The 17,811-nt window shown below is 40.6% G+C and overlaps 1 protein-coding gene across 1 annotated transcript in view; it reads right to left on the bottom strand.

The window, feature by feature from the left end:
* Positions 1 to 853: 853 nt before the first annotated feature.
* LOC128733832 (zwei Ig domain protein zig-8) overlaps positions 854 to 17,811 on the bottom strand; it is a 127,998-nt gene continuing 111,040 nt past the window's right edge. Inside the window, exon 8 of the mRNA XM_053827649.1 lies at positions 854 to 1,002. Within this exon, the coding sequence (XP_053683624.1) occupies positions 854 to 1,002 (149 nt within the window). The remainder of the gene's footprint in view (positions 1,003 to 17,811) is intronic.

Genomic DNA, 17,811 nt, shown 5'->3' with positions numbered 1-17,811 from the left:
TGCCGTCCTCGTCGACGACCGACGGCACCGTCTTCGTCGCTTTCCGATTATGGTGAAACAAAGTTTTCTGTACCACAAATTAAACACCACCGTGGCCGGAGTAGAAGTTGTTCTTTCGTTCGTTCGTTCGTTCATTCATTCCTTCGATGACCCGACACTTAGGACCGTCTTCGACCCGTCGCGAAGGGTTGGATAACGTGAAAACGCATATACATATGCCTGGCTCTGCTCCACCACGTTCTAACCGTAAATCCAACACTTTCGGTTTCCAACTTCAATGGACCGTTACCTTTCGCTATATATGTACCCTGCTTGTTCTGCACCGTCGTCGATCGGTCAATATTTTCCTCCTAGTTTAAACGCTACAATCTGTGTTTGGTTGGTTGTGCTGATTATATTTGGTTTTTATGACCCTCTAGATCTTGTTCTGATTGTTCCTTACAAACTACAACATTCGTTCATTCTTCAATTTGTTTGCTCACTTGCTCGATGACTATCACAATCGTACTACTGTTTTACAGGGGGGTTTTAAAGCAAGCTTGCCACTTGCTTGATTACACAAACACACTCACACGCGTATGAATGCTTTTGTACAGAGGGAAACTTCCGTCCGGAAAAGCGTGAACATTTCGAGCGTCGTCTCGCCGCTACTCACGTGAACTGCTTCCCTGCAGAGTTTTTGTGTGTCGTCGTTGGTTTGTTACCAGCATAGCATCCACGGCTTCTGCTGTGCCTGCTGCTGAGAGCTCCACGTGCTCCGACTGGGTTGGCACCTGTTTCCCTTTTGGCTATCCTCATCCGCCGGGCACCCCGGGGTCCGGGTAAAGCGAAGCTCCGAGCGGCAGGGCCAATTTCATCTTCCATCGCGATTGTGACATATTCTAAACTGCTTACTCAAAGCTATATGCACTAAAAGTGTCACCGAAACTAGAAGAATTGTTGGCCGCGACACAACAAACGTTCTAATCGCTCCGTTGTGCTGCATTGCTGCCGGATGTTCACCTAGAAAGAAAGAAAAGAAATAAAATTAATGCGATGGGAAAAACAAGCTTTCTCCTTTGTGCCAAAAATTGCCGTAACAAATGGTTGAAGGAGGGAAGATAGCAAAATTTAAACGGCAACAGAAGGCTAGTAATTGTAAATGCGTCAGTCGTTCCAGCTCTATAAATTTCTAAGTTTTTTTTTCGACTAGACTTTGTACTCGCCTTTTGAATCTTGTTGAAAAACAAGAGCCAATTAATTACAATGTGGTCCGTTTAATTCACTTCAGCTTCTTTTGTGTGTTTGTTTTCCAGGTTAGGAGCGGTGCACGACAGCGTCTGATCCGGAGCGGACGGCTAAATTCAGAAATATGTTGTTTCGACACTACACATAAGATGGCAGACTCATCACGAGACTCGGTAGCTTGACCCTAGTAAGGCAAGGTAGTCTACCTAAATTTAAAAATAAGTAGTAAAAAATACTGTAAAAAATCAAGAAAATACGACTCGGAATATTCGGCATGGAGAGAGGCGGCAAAACAAGGACATGGCGCGAATCTTATCTCAAACGACCGTAAGGTGGTTGACAGGTGGGAGCAATTCTTCGATGAGCATCTCAACGGCGATGTAAAAGAAAAACTACAAGGTATACAGCCCTAAGGGTTGTACGAAAGGGTGACGTAGGACTATATCAGATCATTAGATCCAAGACTAATATAAACTGCGTTTTTGGCATATGTATGTTTATAAGAATCTGTGAGTGCCATTATTTAAGTGAATGTTTAAAAGAGAAGAGCGAAATATTCAGATTCAAATCTTCATTTATGCAATGGTGGCTTTGAAAATAGGTAGACGGGGGTTCATAAGTAACATGCCTGCAACCTTTGAGACATAGAAATTTCTTTTAAAAATCACTTGTGTGCATCATAAAGGTTGAAATGGTAATAAATTATCCTCCTACCACAGGGGTGAGGGGTCTCAAAGCATCATAATATAAATAAATTCAAAATAAATTCATGCCTCCAAAAAACCCCACACTCCAAATTTGGTGCCATTTGCTTGATTAGGTCTCGAGTTATGAAGAAATTTGTATTTCATTTGTATGGGATCTCCCCTTCTTAAAGAAAGCAAAGGTTCTAATCCACCATAGAAAAAATCCCCCCTGTTAAAAAACGGATGGATCTCATTATACTATAGAAAAAAATCCTCCAAACCCCCACAAGCCAATTTTGGTTCCTTTTGCTCGAATAGTTCTCGAGTTATGACAAAATTTGAATATTATTTGTATGCCCCCCCCCCCCGTGCTAAAGAGGGGAGGGGTCTTAATTTACCATAGCAAAAATTCTTGCCAACTGAAACCCCTACATTCCAAATTTCGTTCCATTTGCTTGATTAGTTCTCGAATTTTGAAGAAATTTGTATTTCATTTGTACGGGAGCTCCCCCCTCTTAGAAAGAGAAGAGGTCTCAGTGCACCGTAGAAAATTATTCCTGCCTTCTGAACCCCCCACATGCCGAATTTCGTTCCATTTGCTTGATTAATTCTCGAGTTTTGAGGAAATTTGTGTTTCATCTGTTATGTGAACCCCCCCTCTTAAACCTCCCTTGAAATTGCTCTCTTACCCCCTTAAAAATTGCTGGTCATTTTATCTATCCAAAGACATATAAATTGTTCAGTTTCGTTCAGTAGTTTAGTAGTTATTAGCATTTGAAATCTTTCATTCAAACGTTACACTTCTATTTTCGTTTTCACAAAGTGCTACCCTTCCCAGTATAGTAAACAAAGACGTAGTCCTACGTCAAAAGAAGCAACGAAAGTTAATCTAGGAGTGCTGGCTCACGATATCGAAGAAATCCGGCGCGAAAGCGGTCATCTGAAAAACAATAGAGCCGTCAGAAAGGACCCTTTTCCGGTAGAAGTCTACGAATATGGCAAAGAATCACTTGCAACGACACTTCACTAGATAATTTCAAGGAATTCTGAGGAGAAGGAACTACCGAAGGAGGGGATGGAAGGTGCGGTTAGTCCCATCTATAGAAAGAGTGATCGGCATGAGTGCAGTAATTACCGCGACATTACACTGAACAACGCTGCCTACAAGGTATTTTATGTCGCCTCTCCCCAATCCCAATAATTTGATTACGGATCAAATTTTCACTGTCCGACAAATCCGCCGGAAATGCCGGGAGTACAACGCGCCCACGCATCATATTTTCGTGGCTTTCAGGGCAGCATGCGATACAGTCAAGCACGAACAGCTATGGCAGATAACACGAAAACCATTCGTTTTCCAGCTAAACTGACGCGTTAAATTAAAACTACCTTGGAGCGAGTGATGCGCTACAAGGGTATGCCTAGGGCACTCTTGAGTTTTTTCGTATCGTGCAAAGAATTGTGGTGAGGGGATGAACTGGCCTGTATGTTATTCAGCATCGCTATTGATGGTATGATCTGGCGAGCGGGTATAGAAACCTCGACATCGGGATTGGGTTCCGGAATATTGGTTACGAATCAATGCGTCGAAAACCCTTCCCTGGTAGAAATAGACCTTTGAGAAAACAACGTTCGTCTCCCATGGATAGTGACTATTGACGGCGATGAACCGGAAGTGGTTGATGAGTTCATATATTTGGGATACACAATAATACGAGTAAGGAGACTTAATGATGCATTCAATCTGGAAGTCGGGTACATTTTACCCTCCGCAAGACGCTTCAATCATGGAGCATATGCCGCCGCACAAAACTGACGATGTACAAAATGCGAATCAGACCGGTAGTCCTCTACGGACTTGAGATTGTAACTTTGCTTCCGCGGAAGACATACGTGCACTTGCCTCAAATACGGTTTGGCAAGCAGTTTTGCACGATTTTTGATGGGGTACAAAATGGATAGCGGAGAATAACTGAGACGAATGAACTACAAGTTGCGTTCACTACTTGGAGAGATTCCAATTGTACACATGGCGAATGTTGGGAGACTACGGTGGGCCGGCAACGTCGCAAGGATGCCGGACGAGTGTGCAGTGAAATCTATTCTCGTTTAGAACCCCACTGGTATCATGTATAGAGGGGCGCAACGTGCTAGATGGCTAGATCAGGTTAAAGCTAACTTGTGTGTCGAGACGCTCAACAAATTGGCGAAGGACAACTCAGTACCGAGTACCGTAGAGAGGAATTCTTGATACGGCAAGATCCACTCCGGCTCTATACTTAAAATTGGTTCCCAACCCTATCCAAATAAATGAGAATTAATAAAGCAAAAAGTCTGTTCGAAAATGTTGCCAAAAATTCACAATGTCAGAAAGTAAAAATATGGAAAAGTTTCAAAAGACAGTGGTTGAATGATTCGAAAAATCAGACTTAAAAATGCAAAAAAACGAAACTATAAAGAAGTCTACGATAAGTCTAAAAGAAGCCTGAGAAATGCCAAAAAGAAGTTTAAAAGCAATCTAAAAGAAGTTTAAAAGAAGTTTAAAGGAAATATATTGGAAGTTTGAAACAATTCTAAAAGAAGTCTTAAAGAACAATAAAAATTAGTTTAAGAAAATCTGGAAGGAATCTAAAAGAAGACAAAAAAGTTCTAGATAAGTCTAGAAGCAGTCTGAAAAAAATTTAAAATAGTCCTAAAGAAGCCTGGTATCAATCTAAAGAAAGACTCTAAAAGAATCTAATAGAAATGTTAAAGAAATCTAAAATAAGTCTAAAAGAAAGTTGAAATTTTTTTAAAATAACATCCAAAGGAGTCTTATAAAAGTCCAGAAGAAGTCTAATAAAGTTGCCTGGCAGGAATCTTAAGAAAGGCTAAAAGATTTCTCTAAATGAAATTTAAAAGTAGTCTGAAAGAGGGCGTCAGTCCCGGCGTAGTGGTTAACATTCACGCCTCTCACGTCGAGGACCCGGGTTCAAATCCCAACCCCGCAGAAGTCACGAATGACCCAAAGCTGGTTAAAGTGACTATATTCTAAACAAAAAAAAAAGTCTGAAAGAAACCAGAAAAAAATCTACAAGAAAGTTGAAAAAAATCTAATAGAGAAGTCCAGAAGAAGTTAAATAAAGGTAGAAAAATAGTGGAAGTCTTAAATAAATCTAAAAGAAATTCTACAGAAGCAATGAAAAAAATCGAAAAATAGTCTTGAAGAGGTCTGGCAGAAATCTAAGGGAAGGCTAGTTGAGTTCTAAATAAAATCTAAATGAAGTCTAAAAAAGTTTTGAAGCAATCTAGAAGGTGACAAAATTCAAAGATTAGTCCAAAAGAAGCCTAAAGGAATTCTAAAAGAAGACCAATAAATGACTAAAAGAAGTTGAAAAAAGTTTAAAAGAAATCTGAAAGAAAATCTGACTAAATTCTAAAAACGGTCTAAAAGAACTAAAAAAATAACTTTAGAGAAATCTGGAAGGAATGTAAATGAAGACAAAAAAGGTTCTAAAGATATCTAAATGCAGACTAAAAATTTCTTCTAAAATATAAAAAGAAGTCTTAAGGAAATTTGGCCGAAATCTAAAATAAAACTTATAAAGTTCTGTTTGTTTGTTAACTTGTTTACTAAAGACACCATACACCTTTCGGTGCATTCATGTCATGTCAGTCAGTTCGAATGAAATCTAAAAGAAGTCTTAAAGTAATCTAAAATAGATCAAAACCAAATTGAAAAAATTCTAAAATAAGTCTAGAAGAAGTATAAAAAGGTCAAAGTAGTTTAAAAGTATGTCATGTATGTATGTATGTTTAAAAGTCAAAAAGTGGTTTAAAAAAAGTATGAAGGCAGTCTCAAAGAACTTTAAAAGAAGTCTTAAAGTAATCTAAAAGTAGTCATTTAAGAAGTATTAAAAAGAATCTAAGAACAGTCTTAAAGAAGTCTGGCAAGAATCTAAACGAGTTTTAAATAAAGTCTAAATGAAGTCTAACAGAAGTCTTGAAGAAATCTGAAATAAGTGAAAAATAGGTTTAAAAGCAGTCTGAAACTAGCAAAATATAATCTAAAAGAAGTTCAAAAGAAGTTTGGAAGAAGCCAAAAAAATCTAAAATAAGCCTGAAAGAAGTACATAAGATATCTATAAGAAGTTTAAAAGAAGTCTAAAGCACTCAGCTAGCATTTTCATATGTATAAAAAAGGTAAAAATCAGCATAACGTACAGATATACATGCTAAATAAATCGTATTTCATGCCCAAAATTGGCATATCCGTACTATTTTGGAGGCGATATACGTGATTACGAATAATTTAGAGCGTTACGACTATATAAGTATTTATATCCGATTAAGCGCGAGTCGCTCCGTACTACTCTACGATTTTGTGCTGAAAATCGTATGTATGTCAGTCATTATCATTATATACGACAAAAAATCAACTTGATCTCACTTTATCCAGCTTTAGTTACGATTTCGAGTTTGTTAGCAGATATTTACGATAGTTTTCGTACATTGATATACGAGTTGGTGCTAGCTGGCCAGATCTAAAAGAAATTTGAATAAATTCTAAAAGAACTGAAAAAATAACTTCAAGGAAATCTGGAAAATATCTAAAAAAAGGCAAAAAAGATCAGAAGAAATCTAAAAAGAATTCTAAACTAGATCTAAAAGTAATCTAAGAGAAGTCTTAAAAATATCTAGAATAATTCGAAGCGAAAGTAGAAAAAATTCTAAAATAAGTCAAAGTAGTTTAAATGAAAAGTAGTTTAAATGAAGTCTGAAAGAAATCTAAAAGTAGTCATAAAGAAGTACATACTAAAACAATCTAAAAATAGTATTAAAGAAGTCTAACAAGGATCTAAAGGAAGGCTAACTTTAGTACTCAGTTAAATAAAGTCTAAATGAAATCTAACAGAAGTCTTCAAAAAATCTAATTTACGTGAAAAATGTGTATTTAATTTTCATTGGCTGTCAGTCTTACTTAGCCAGGGGTGACATTGCGATTCTCGTTTCGAGTGATTTTGGTTCGTTTCGCCCATTCGTTTAACGTTTCACTCGAAACAAGAATCGCAATGTGACCCCAGAACAGATTTTGTATTTTCTCCGACGTTTCGACTATATTTTGGTGTCTTAATCAGGGATCATCATCGAAGATTTCTCAAGAATCTTGATAAAGATTACAAAATATAGTCGAAACGTCAAAGAAAGTACAAAATTTGTTCTGATTTAGTAAGACTGACGGCTGGTGAAACTAAAATAGTGAATTTCACGGTCGATAAAACTTAAAACCTATGTGTGGAAGAAGTCTGAAACTTGTATAAAAGAAGTTTAGAAAAAGTCTGAAAGTAGCCAAAGGATTATCTAAAACTTCTAAAGATTATCTGAAAGAAGTATGAAAGTCCACAAAAAGTCTTAAGGAACCCAAAAATGGGTCTAAAAAAATTCTAAAAGAGGTTTAAAGGAACTCTAAAAACAGTCGTAAGCCGTGGTACACAAATTACGTAACGCAAAAAATCCGGTTTTTTATCCCTTTCCTCCCCTATGTAGCATGGCATGACTCCCATTAAATAATGTACCATTCCCAAACAACAATGTGAGTTTTATTGTATTCTTATGGCGGTTTTCATGACCAATTTTGGTCTTAAATGCCATCATAAGAGTGTAATAAAACCCAAATTGTTACCTGTTACTGTGCTAACCTGTGCTAACTTTTCTTTATTAAATTCTATGGAAATCATGGAAAAGCAGTTTGATTTTCGGGATTTATAAAACTTTTTTGAAAATGTTATTTATACTTACACCTCTTTCCTTCTAAGTAATGCACTTGTACCCCTTTCATTCCAAGGGATTATAAGGAATTACTACTTAGAGTGAAAAAGGTGCTAGTGTATATCTTGGAGTCATATTACAATCATCTTCGTTAAAAGGTAGTTTAGCGAGCAGGCAGTAGTAGTTCAGGTGTTTCTCGTTACGTGGCGCTAGTGCATATGTAATATTCTTGTACAGACTGTATGTATCTTACGCTACTGACTATTTAGAAAGTTGCAGTCTTCGGGAAGCTCGTTCAAATGACGGTCATCTCGGAGATGGCACTGAAAATAGTTCAGAATTTTCTCAACGTGCGGCGTTATTGTATATGCGACCTCATTTTATTTGCTATAGCTTATAATCCGTGTAACCTAAGATATTACTTTCTTTGGGAAAGTTGCTAAGTAATAGCAGCCTTGCCGATGGCATCATTTTAGCGCCATTTTTGTTTCATTTTTGTCATATAATTAAATGTTTTTGTTTCATAATTTTTTTAAATGCCATTTTGGTATCATTTCTCTCTCATATTGGTTTCAACGCTTTTGAAGTCCTTACGTGTTATTTTAGTATTATTAATGATATCATTCTGCGTCATCTTTATACCATTTTTGAATTTGTTTTATTTTTGTACCATTTTTGAATCATTTTTCTTCAATTTTTGTATCTTTTTGAATATTTTTGTGTTTGTGGGTTTGTACAATGTTGCAATTAGAGCGAGAAGCAAATTATGCCGACCCGTACGCGAGCGAGTGTAAGAAGCATAGCATCCAACACTTACTCCACTGACGCAAGCGTACGACAAACAACCGCTGGTGATGTGTGCATACATTCTGCACATACGGCACATTCGTCAGTGTACAGCCTCGGAGCATCATTCTGCACATCCCGCTCGCGAAACTAACAGCTTGTAAGCTGTCAATAGCCCGCAAGCGTGAGTACGGTGTATGGTTGCAGATTTGATTTTATTTCTTCATTTCTGCTTAATCTCTTCTCTTTATCTTCTATTAGGCGCGGGCCCTTCTGAGTGTTTTCAACCGAATTTACGGAAGCAAAAAATGGTAATTTACTTTTCATCAAACGTACATTTGTCTGATGTCTGATATCTTTTTCTTAGGAAACGTACTTAAAATAACAATCCTACCTGACAATTGTAAATTTTTTGAAAAAAAAATCGACAGAAGCACATTTTTATGGGAGTCTTTCTGCAGCAAATTATGCCATGGATTGGTGCAAAAATATTGCGAATTGATAAGGAAATCGTCGAGTTATTAGCGTCCAAAACCTAATCCTTAGAACGCTCGCGGCTTTAGATTGTTTGGACCCTAACTTCCTATAAGACCTAGTCGGACGTCAATTGTAATATAGTGAAGAACAATTTATAATGATTTACAAACATTTTTGTGTCGTTAGTTTATATTTATCGACCAGCCAAAGCTTGCCTTTCTTCTTAAGTAATGCTTTAACATAGCATTAAAGCTTCATCATTGTTATATACTCCGAGAAACCTGCTCCTCCACCGGTAGCTGTGGTTGACCTCATTCAAAAGTTCGAAAAAGTTCCAGGTCCGGTACAGGAGTGAAACCATGAAGTTTTCTTAGACAGTCTTCTTATCGGTTAGAGCAGACGAATTTTGTCTCAGCACTAGGTACTGCACCACAGTTTGCTACCGCCATTACTGCTGGTTATATTAGAGTAGAAGTTTCGTAATTATGTATGCAGTAAATATATTAAGTCATGCTGCGATTGTTTGGTTGGCTGCTAAAGCAGCTGCAACTACTATGCAAATTTAAGTGCCCTATCGTTTCAGTTTCATTAAGAATAAGTCTAACCAATATGAATCGTCAATTTGACTGGAGATGACTGGAGACCGTTTAAAACTGATTGCTCATGTCCTGATGATCCGGATTGAAGCGTGCGGACAATCCAATGTAAATTACTTTGAAACTTTCCGATTTAACGTAAATTGTTGGCGCTTTCAATTGACGTTTGCAGTGTCATTGAGCAACTAATTTAGAACCCTGTTCCCAGCATCATTAGGAAAGCAATCTAATCCAAATTACGGTTGTTGTTTTTCCATTCTACCGTGTTCTGACAGCTAGATCCAGTCGGAAGACATCCAGCAGTAGCAGCAACATACACACAGACAGTGAAGTTTTTAATTGCTTTTTACGACTTGGCATAAAACTTTTCGTATTTACGACCGCTGGAGTCATACTTTGCATTTGGGGCGCAACACAATCTTGAAATGAGTCCCCAATTGACGGCAGCCACAGAAGCTGGAGCAGCAGATTTTACTTAGCACACCGATATCCGAGTAAAAGTAGTAACAGCACTGACACCAACGTTAACGATAGTTTTCCTTAGCTGGGTATATTATTAGATGATAATTGGAAAGGCGGTATCTCCATTCAACGTGCGTTCCGAATGTGACCACTTTGAACGGTTAGCTTTTAATATGGACCCAATAGAGTTGTTTAGAGATCGTTGAGATTAATATTTGTTGGTTTAGTAATTATAGCCAGTGGGATATATATTTTATTAATAAAAAAGTTTTGAAAGCTAATAATTTTGAAAACGAGAAACATCAAGAGAATAGTTTCATCGTATATTTTAATGTCTGTTACAAAGTCTTATAGCCATTAAACATAAACAATCCTTGAAAGTATTTCATTGCTCAGAACAACAAATATATGGATGAAAATACCTTGGGAAGCTAAAATACCCACCAGACGACAGACACGTGCTCGACAGCTTCGTTAACGGAATGAAAGGAACGCTAATTTCATTTTCATATAATAGATTAAATGTGCTACACATTCGGTGGATTGAGACCGTGCATAACCGCTGCCGAACGACAATGCCAGCAAAGAATACTGCGAGAGCGCGGATCCTCGGTCAAATCCGGGAAGGCCGGGTCTGGGTACAAGCGGATATGAACGTGCCAGAGCAGGCACCGGGCGCTCTCGCCGCTAGCTGCTGACGCCATTAATAGACGCTCTTTAAATAACACTCCAGCTTAAATGTAAACCGACCTCGGGGCCGACCTCCGCCGGGCAGGCAGTGTCCGGTATGGTTGGTTCAATTTGCTGTCACCATCGTCGAATCGACCGGCAGGCGAATCGTTCGGACATTGTCTGCGGAAGCACTGTCTTTCCGGGCTGGTTTGCTCTGGCATTAGATAATCGCTTTATCGGACCATTCTTCTGGAATACGAACGATGCGGCCAGGAGCAGCAGAGGTGCTGCTCCGGAAATGAGTGGCGAATTAGATTTTAGGTGGTTTAATATTGCGGTCAGGCTCACAGCGGTGTCTTTGTATCATATCTTCGGGCAGTCCCGTCGCAGCGCAACATCCGAGGCAACGTTTGACTTCCAGCGGTGCAATTTTACATTGGGCTGGGAGCCCCAGCTTTTTTGATATCATATTTTGAATATGCAAAACAGCAGGGAAAAAAGAATGGCAGACGATATCCGCTCAAAGATATTGCGACAACAGTACATAAAATAGGAATTTCAAATTGCATAAACTGTCTTTATCGGAGAAAGTTCCGTATCACACACACAGACAGGGTGCTTAGAGTTTTCGCCGAAAAGTTTGCCGATTTTCTAATTTAATTTTGACTGCCTTGCTGATGTTACGGCACGTAATTGAATGAATGGAAGCCGATAAGCTGTGGAAAGTATTAGATAGATTCCATTTAATGGAGGCAGGGATAACGTTTGTTCGAGAGGTTGCAAGCACTTATGCACTCTCAGCTAAAATTTGCTCGAAACTTTATGATTCACGAGTGCGTTTCTTTCTTTTCCTGCAAACTTAGCTCATCTATTCCTCCTTTACAAATCATCCATACGTTCGCCTTCGCCGGTGTAATAAAATGTATTTTATTATGATGTCTCAGCAGCAAGTGCCATCTGAATTCCCATGGCGCATAGTTTCAGAAATTGCAGTTTAGAGATAAATTTGTTTTATCACCTGCGCTCGCAACCATGTCTTATTTATAAACTACCATTATAAAAAAGAGAAAAAAAACTGAGACGTGCACTTTTACAGTACTTTTGCGTGACCGTCGCAGAATCACGACGTGACTGCTGTTAATGATTATTGAGCAGGGATTTGCTAAGGTTACACAGTCGGAGACAATTTGCCAACTTCGCTGATGCTGGGTGATAACAGAAAAATGGTACACGTGAAAAATAGTAGAGTACCACGTTTTAGTAAATCTCCAATCAGCAATACATAGCGTAAAAAGTTTGCTTTAAATTATTAAATATTATTTTTACTATGCAAAAAATCATTGACCTGTTGGTACGGGAAGATTTGGTCAATTTTCCTGGTGGACTTTCCAAGTAGAGACATCAAATTTAGGTATAGGGTAATTCGTCGTAGAGAAACTTCGACCTGCTGGGTCGAGCAAACTGTATTACTTTTTCTAAAAGCAAAGTAATCGAAATCACCGTATTTAACTGCATGGGAAGCAAAGCAATCACTAAGAAAATGTATAAGGAAATTTGATCGTGAAAATTTTCGTTAATTTTTCTTTATTTAATGATTGAAAAATAAAATTATAATAAAAACCTCATAATTGCTACGTCAATCATGAACCAATCGATTTCCAAACCACCTAAATTAATTAATAATTGGCAGAGCTATTAGTGTTCAAAATCTTTCATATTTTCGCTACGCTACCTAAACTCTAAATTGGGGCATGACACCCTGTGATAAGACGTAGTCCAACGCCAAAAAGTAGGGTCGTTTCGATTGTTTATAAGTAGAGAAAAATCTGCTGTAAATTTTGCATAAAACCTCACATGTATATATGATGGTTAATATTGTTTTAATGCTTGTATGTTTGCATGTTTAGCTGTGGAACGACTGTAAGTCTTATTATATTCTTATAACGGTTCTTGTGATCAAAGTTGGCTAGAAACTCTAAACCTAACCTGAAATTGTCACTTGAAATGCGTGTTCCTTGACATAAGATAATACTCATAGAAAGGGGAAAGGTGTAGATGAATGTGGTGGTGAGGTGAGCGTGAGAGCGAGAGGGGAAAAGTTAGAGCAAGAGAAAGCGAGAAAAAAAGAGCATGGTACAGACAGAGTGAGCAAAACACAGGGAGCGAGCGAGGAAAGCAAAGTGGAAAAGTGTGTGAGAGCAAGTGACGGAGTTAGCGAGAAAGAGAGAGATAACGACAAGAGAGAGAGAAAGAAAGAGAGACAATGAGAAAAGAGACAGATATCTAGAGCAAAGATACGAGTGAGAGAAAAAGTGACAGTTAAATGAAAGAGAGCGAGAGTGAGACAGACAGACAGACAGACGGACAGACAGACAGACAGACAGACAGACAGACAGACAGACAGACAGACAGACAGACAGACAGACAGACAGACAGACAGACAGACAGACAGACAGACAGACAGACAGACAGACAGACAGACAGACAGACAGACAGACAGACAGACAGACAGACAGACAGACAGACAGACAGACAGACAGACAGACAGACAGACAGACAGACAGACAGACAGACAGACAGACAGACAGACAGACAGACAGACAGACAGACAGACAGACAGACAGACAGACAGACAGACAGACAGACAGACAGACAGACAGACAGACAGACAGACAGACAGACAGACAGACAGACAGACAGACAGACAGACAGACAGACAGACAGACAGACAGACAGACAGACAGACAGACAGACAGACAGACAGACAGACAGACAGACAGACAGACAGACAGACAGACAGACAGACAGACAGACAGACAGACAGACAGACAGACAGACAGACAGACAGACAGACAGACAGACAGACAGACAGACAGACAGACAGACAGACAGACAGACAGACAGACAGACAGACAGACAGACAGACAGACAGACAGACAGACAGACAGACAGACAGACAGACAGACAGACAGACAGACAGACAGACAGACAGACAGACAGACAGACAGACAGACAGACAGACAGACAGACAGACAGACAGACAGACAGACAGACAGACAGACAGACAGACAGACAGACAGACAGACAGACAGACAGACAGACAGACAGACAGACAGACAGACAGACAGACAGACAGACAGACAGACAGACAGACAGACAGACAGACAGACAGACAGACAGACAGACAGACAGACAGACAGACAGACAGACAGACAGACAGACAGACAGACAGACAGACAGACAGACAGACAGACAGACAGACAGACAGACAGACAGACAGACAGACAGACAGACAGACAGACAGACAGACAGACAGACAGACAGACAGACAGACAGACAGACAGACAGACAGACAGACAGACAGACAGACAGACAGACAGACAGACAGACAGACAGACAGACAGACAGACAGACAGACAGACAGACAGACAGACAGACAGACAGACAGACAGACAGACAGACAGACAGACAGACAGACAGACAGACAGACAGACAGACAGACAGACAGACAGACAGACAGACAGACAGACAGACAGACAGACAGACAGACAGACAGACAGACAGACAGACAGACAGACAGACAGACAGACAGACAGACAGACAGACAGACAGACAGACAGACAGACAGACAGACAGACAGACAGACAGACAGACAGACAGACAGACAGACAGACAGACAGACAGACAGACAGACAGACAGACAGACAGACAGACAGACAGACAGACAGACAGACAGACAGACAGACAGACAGACAGACAGACAGACAGACAGACAGACAGACAGACAGACAGACAGACAGACAGACAGACAGACAGACAGACAGACAGACAGACAGACAGACAGACAGACAGACAGACAGACAGACAGACAGACAGACAGACAGACAGACAGACAGACAGACAGACAGACAGACAGACAGACAGACAGACAGACAGACAGACAGACAGACAGACAGACAGACAGACAGACAGACAGACAGACAGACAGACAGACAGACAGACAGACAGACAGACAGACAGACAGACAGACAGACAGACAGACAGACAGACAGACAGACAGACAGACAGACAGACAGACAGACAGACAGACAGACAGACAGACAGACAGACAGACAGACAGACAGACAGACAGACAGACAGACAGACAGACAGACAGACAGACAGACAGACAGACAGACAGACAGACAGACAGACAGACAGACAGACAGACAGACAGACAGACAGACAGACAGACAGACAGACAGACAGACAGACAGACAGACAGACAGACAGACAGACAGACAGACAGACAGACAGACAGACAGACAGACAGACAGACAGACAGACAGACAGACAGACAGACAGACAGACAGACAGACAGACAGACAGACAGACAGACAGACAGACAGACAGACAGACAGACAGACAGACAGACAGACAGACAGACAGACAGACAGACAGACAGACAGACAGACAGACAGACAGACAGACAGACAGACAGACAGACAGACAGACAGACAGACAGACAGACAGACAGACAGACAGACAGACAGACAGACAGACAGACAGACAGACAGACAGACAGACAGACAGACAGACAGACAGACAGACAGACAGACAGACAGACAGACAGACAGACAGACAGACAGACAGACAGACAGACAGACAGACAGACAGACAGACAGACAGACAGACAGACAGACAGACAGACAGACAGACAGACAGACAGACAGACAGACAGACAGACAGACAGACAGACAGACAGACAGACAGACAGACAGACAGACAGACAGACAGACAGACAGACAGACAGACAGACAGACAGACAGACAGACAGACAGACAGACAGACAGACAGACAGACAGACAGACAGACAGACAGACAGACAGACAGACAGACAGACAGACAGACAGACAGACAGACAGACAGACAGACAGACAGACAGACAGACAGACAGACAGACAGACAGACAGACAGACAGACAGACAGACAGACAGACAGACAGACAGACAGACAGACAGACAGACAGACAGACAGACAGACAGACAGACAGACAGACAGACAGACAGACAGACAGACAGACAGACAGACAGACAGACAGACAGACAGACAGACAGACACACACGCACACACACACGCACACACACACGCACACACACACGCACACACACACGCACACACACACGCACACACACACACACACACACACACACACACACACACACACACACACACACACACACACACACACACACACACACACACACACACGGTAATCTTCTGGAAAGAGTAATTCTCAATCGATTGATGAAAGTTGCATATGGTAGCCAAGGCCTGTCGAAACCGCAGTTTGGCTTTCGGAGAGGGAGATCAACAGTGGATGCAGTCAAGGCAGTGCTCGAGAAAGCTGAAAAAGCGTTTAAACAAAAATGGAGGAGAAATCGCTATTGTGCCGTGATAACAATAAATGTTAAAACGCCTTTAACAGCGCTAGCTGGGAAGCTATCGCAGAATATCTACACAGAATGGAAGTGCCGGACTACCTTTGCAGAATTTTGAGCAGCTATTTCCAAAACCGAGTACTGATTTATGAGACGAGCATGGGACCCAGACCTATTAAGGTTACGGCAGGAGTTCCGCAAGGATCAATTCTTGGTCCAACACTATGGAATACAATGTACGACGGGGTACTAACGCTAAAGCTTTCCAAAAGTGAGGAGATTGTGGGATTTGCAGACGACGTCATTGTAACGATAACTGGAGAATCGCTGGAGGAGGTGGAAATGCTAGCATTTGAGGCAATCGATATGATCGAAAACTGGATGCATGGAGCCAAACTGCAAATTGCGCATCACAAAACGGAGATACTCCTGGTCAGCAACTGCAAGGCGGGCCATTCTGGTAGGAGAACATGCAATTGTCTCTCGACGCAGTTTGAAACACTTGGTTATCGGTTAAATTTTAATAGCCATGTTGACTATGCTTGCGAAAAAGCGTCTAAGGTGATCTTGGCGTTATCCAGGCTAATGCCAAATAACTGCGGACCAAGCAGCAATAAAAGACGTCTTCTAGCTAATGTATCTGAGCTGTCAATAGCTGTCAATACTGAGGTACGGCGGTCCAGCCTGGTTTGTGGCGCACAAAAGCCAGCGGAACAGATCAAGGCTGAACAAAACATATCGGCTCATGGTCATGCGAGTCACAAGCGCATACAGAGAAAAGAGACCCGTGGAATTTGAAAAACCGCTAGAACAACGACTTAGTACTGAAAGTTAGTACCCATGCGTTAAAAAAATAGGAGCTTTAGAATGGCTATACAGAAGAACCGTGTCTTGCACACAACCCCTCTGATTTTCTTACAATTGGCTATCAGAAAAATTGAACTGTTTGAAATGTTTTATGAAGATTTCTTCAAATATTTTGAATCAATTTTAAGAATGGGTAAACAAATGAAACTACATGTATGTAATGTATGTAATTTATACTGAGTTTAAAACAATAATAATGTTAGCATTCTTGGCAACAAGTAAATAATTGAAAATATTTCTTAGCCGCATTCCAGCGATCCGGAAGCGACTGAAAGTTGTTCGGTCGAAGTAGTATCTTATTCGGTTTTGGACCCAGTTGCCATTGCTTTATCGTGTAGCGAATAAAACAACAACCAGGCTAATTTATATTCGTGGCGTGGTGCCACACATTGGAGGGGTTCTCCACAGAATCCATCACTTCCGCCATCAGAAAATAGCCACACAACAGGAAGGTACCGGAATAAAAACTATTTTTATCAACAACAACCTGAAGAAATCTTTTCTGACCAAACCCGTCGACTTCGTAGAGAAACAAAATATAATCAGAAGACGAATGTTTCGTATGCGAGTACAACGGGGAGCACCACCAAACGGACTCGATTTATTGGGATTCACAATATGTGCCACATTTTTCCCGTTTCCAAACGGTAAAAATCTCCATCGCTGGGAGCTGAAATTGTCATGAAAATTTATGTGCCAGGTTTCAGCTCACCTAGAGTAGCCTAGAGTACGTTCCTTGCTTACGTCGGCGTTGTTGGTGCTGGATGGGAATAGAAAGAAAATGACCGTGGCCATGGGATCCGTGGCCGTGCGTCGTGGCGGAGGTACTCGGTGAAAAGTGTGGCACCGTATGAGGCATGCCCGCTTTTC

The sequence above is a fragment of the Sabethes cyaneus genome, chromosome 2 (genome assembly GCF_943734655.1).
Source record: "Sabethes cyaneus chromosome 2, idSabCyanKW18_F2, whole genome shotgun sequence".
Taxonomy (NCBI): domain Eukaryota; kingdom Metazoa; phylum Arthropoda; class Insecta; order Diptera; family Culicidae; genus Sabethes; species Sabethes cyaneus.
Note: the sequence above shows the minus strand (reverse complement) of the source record. Positions and strands in the feature narration are given on the sequence as shown.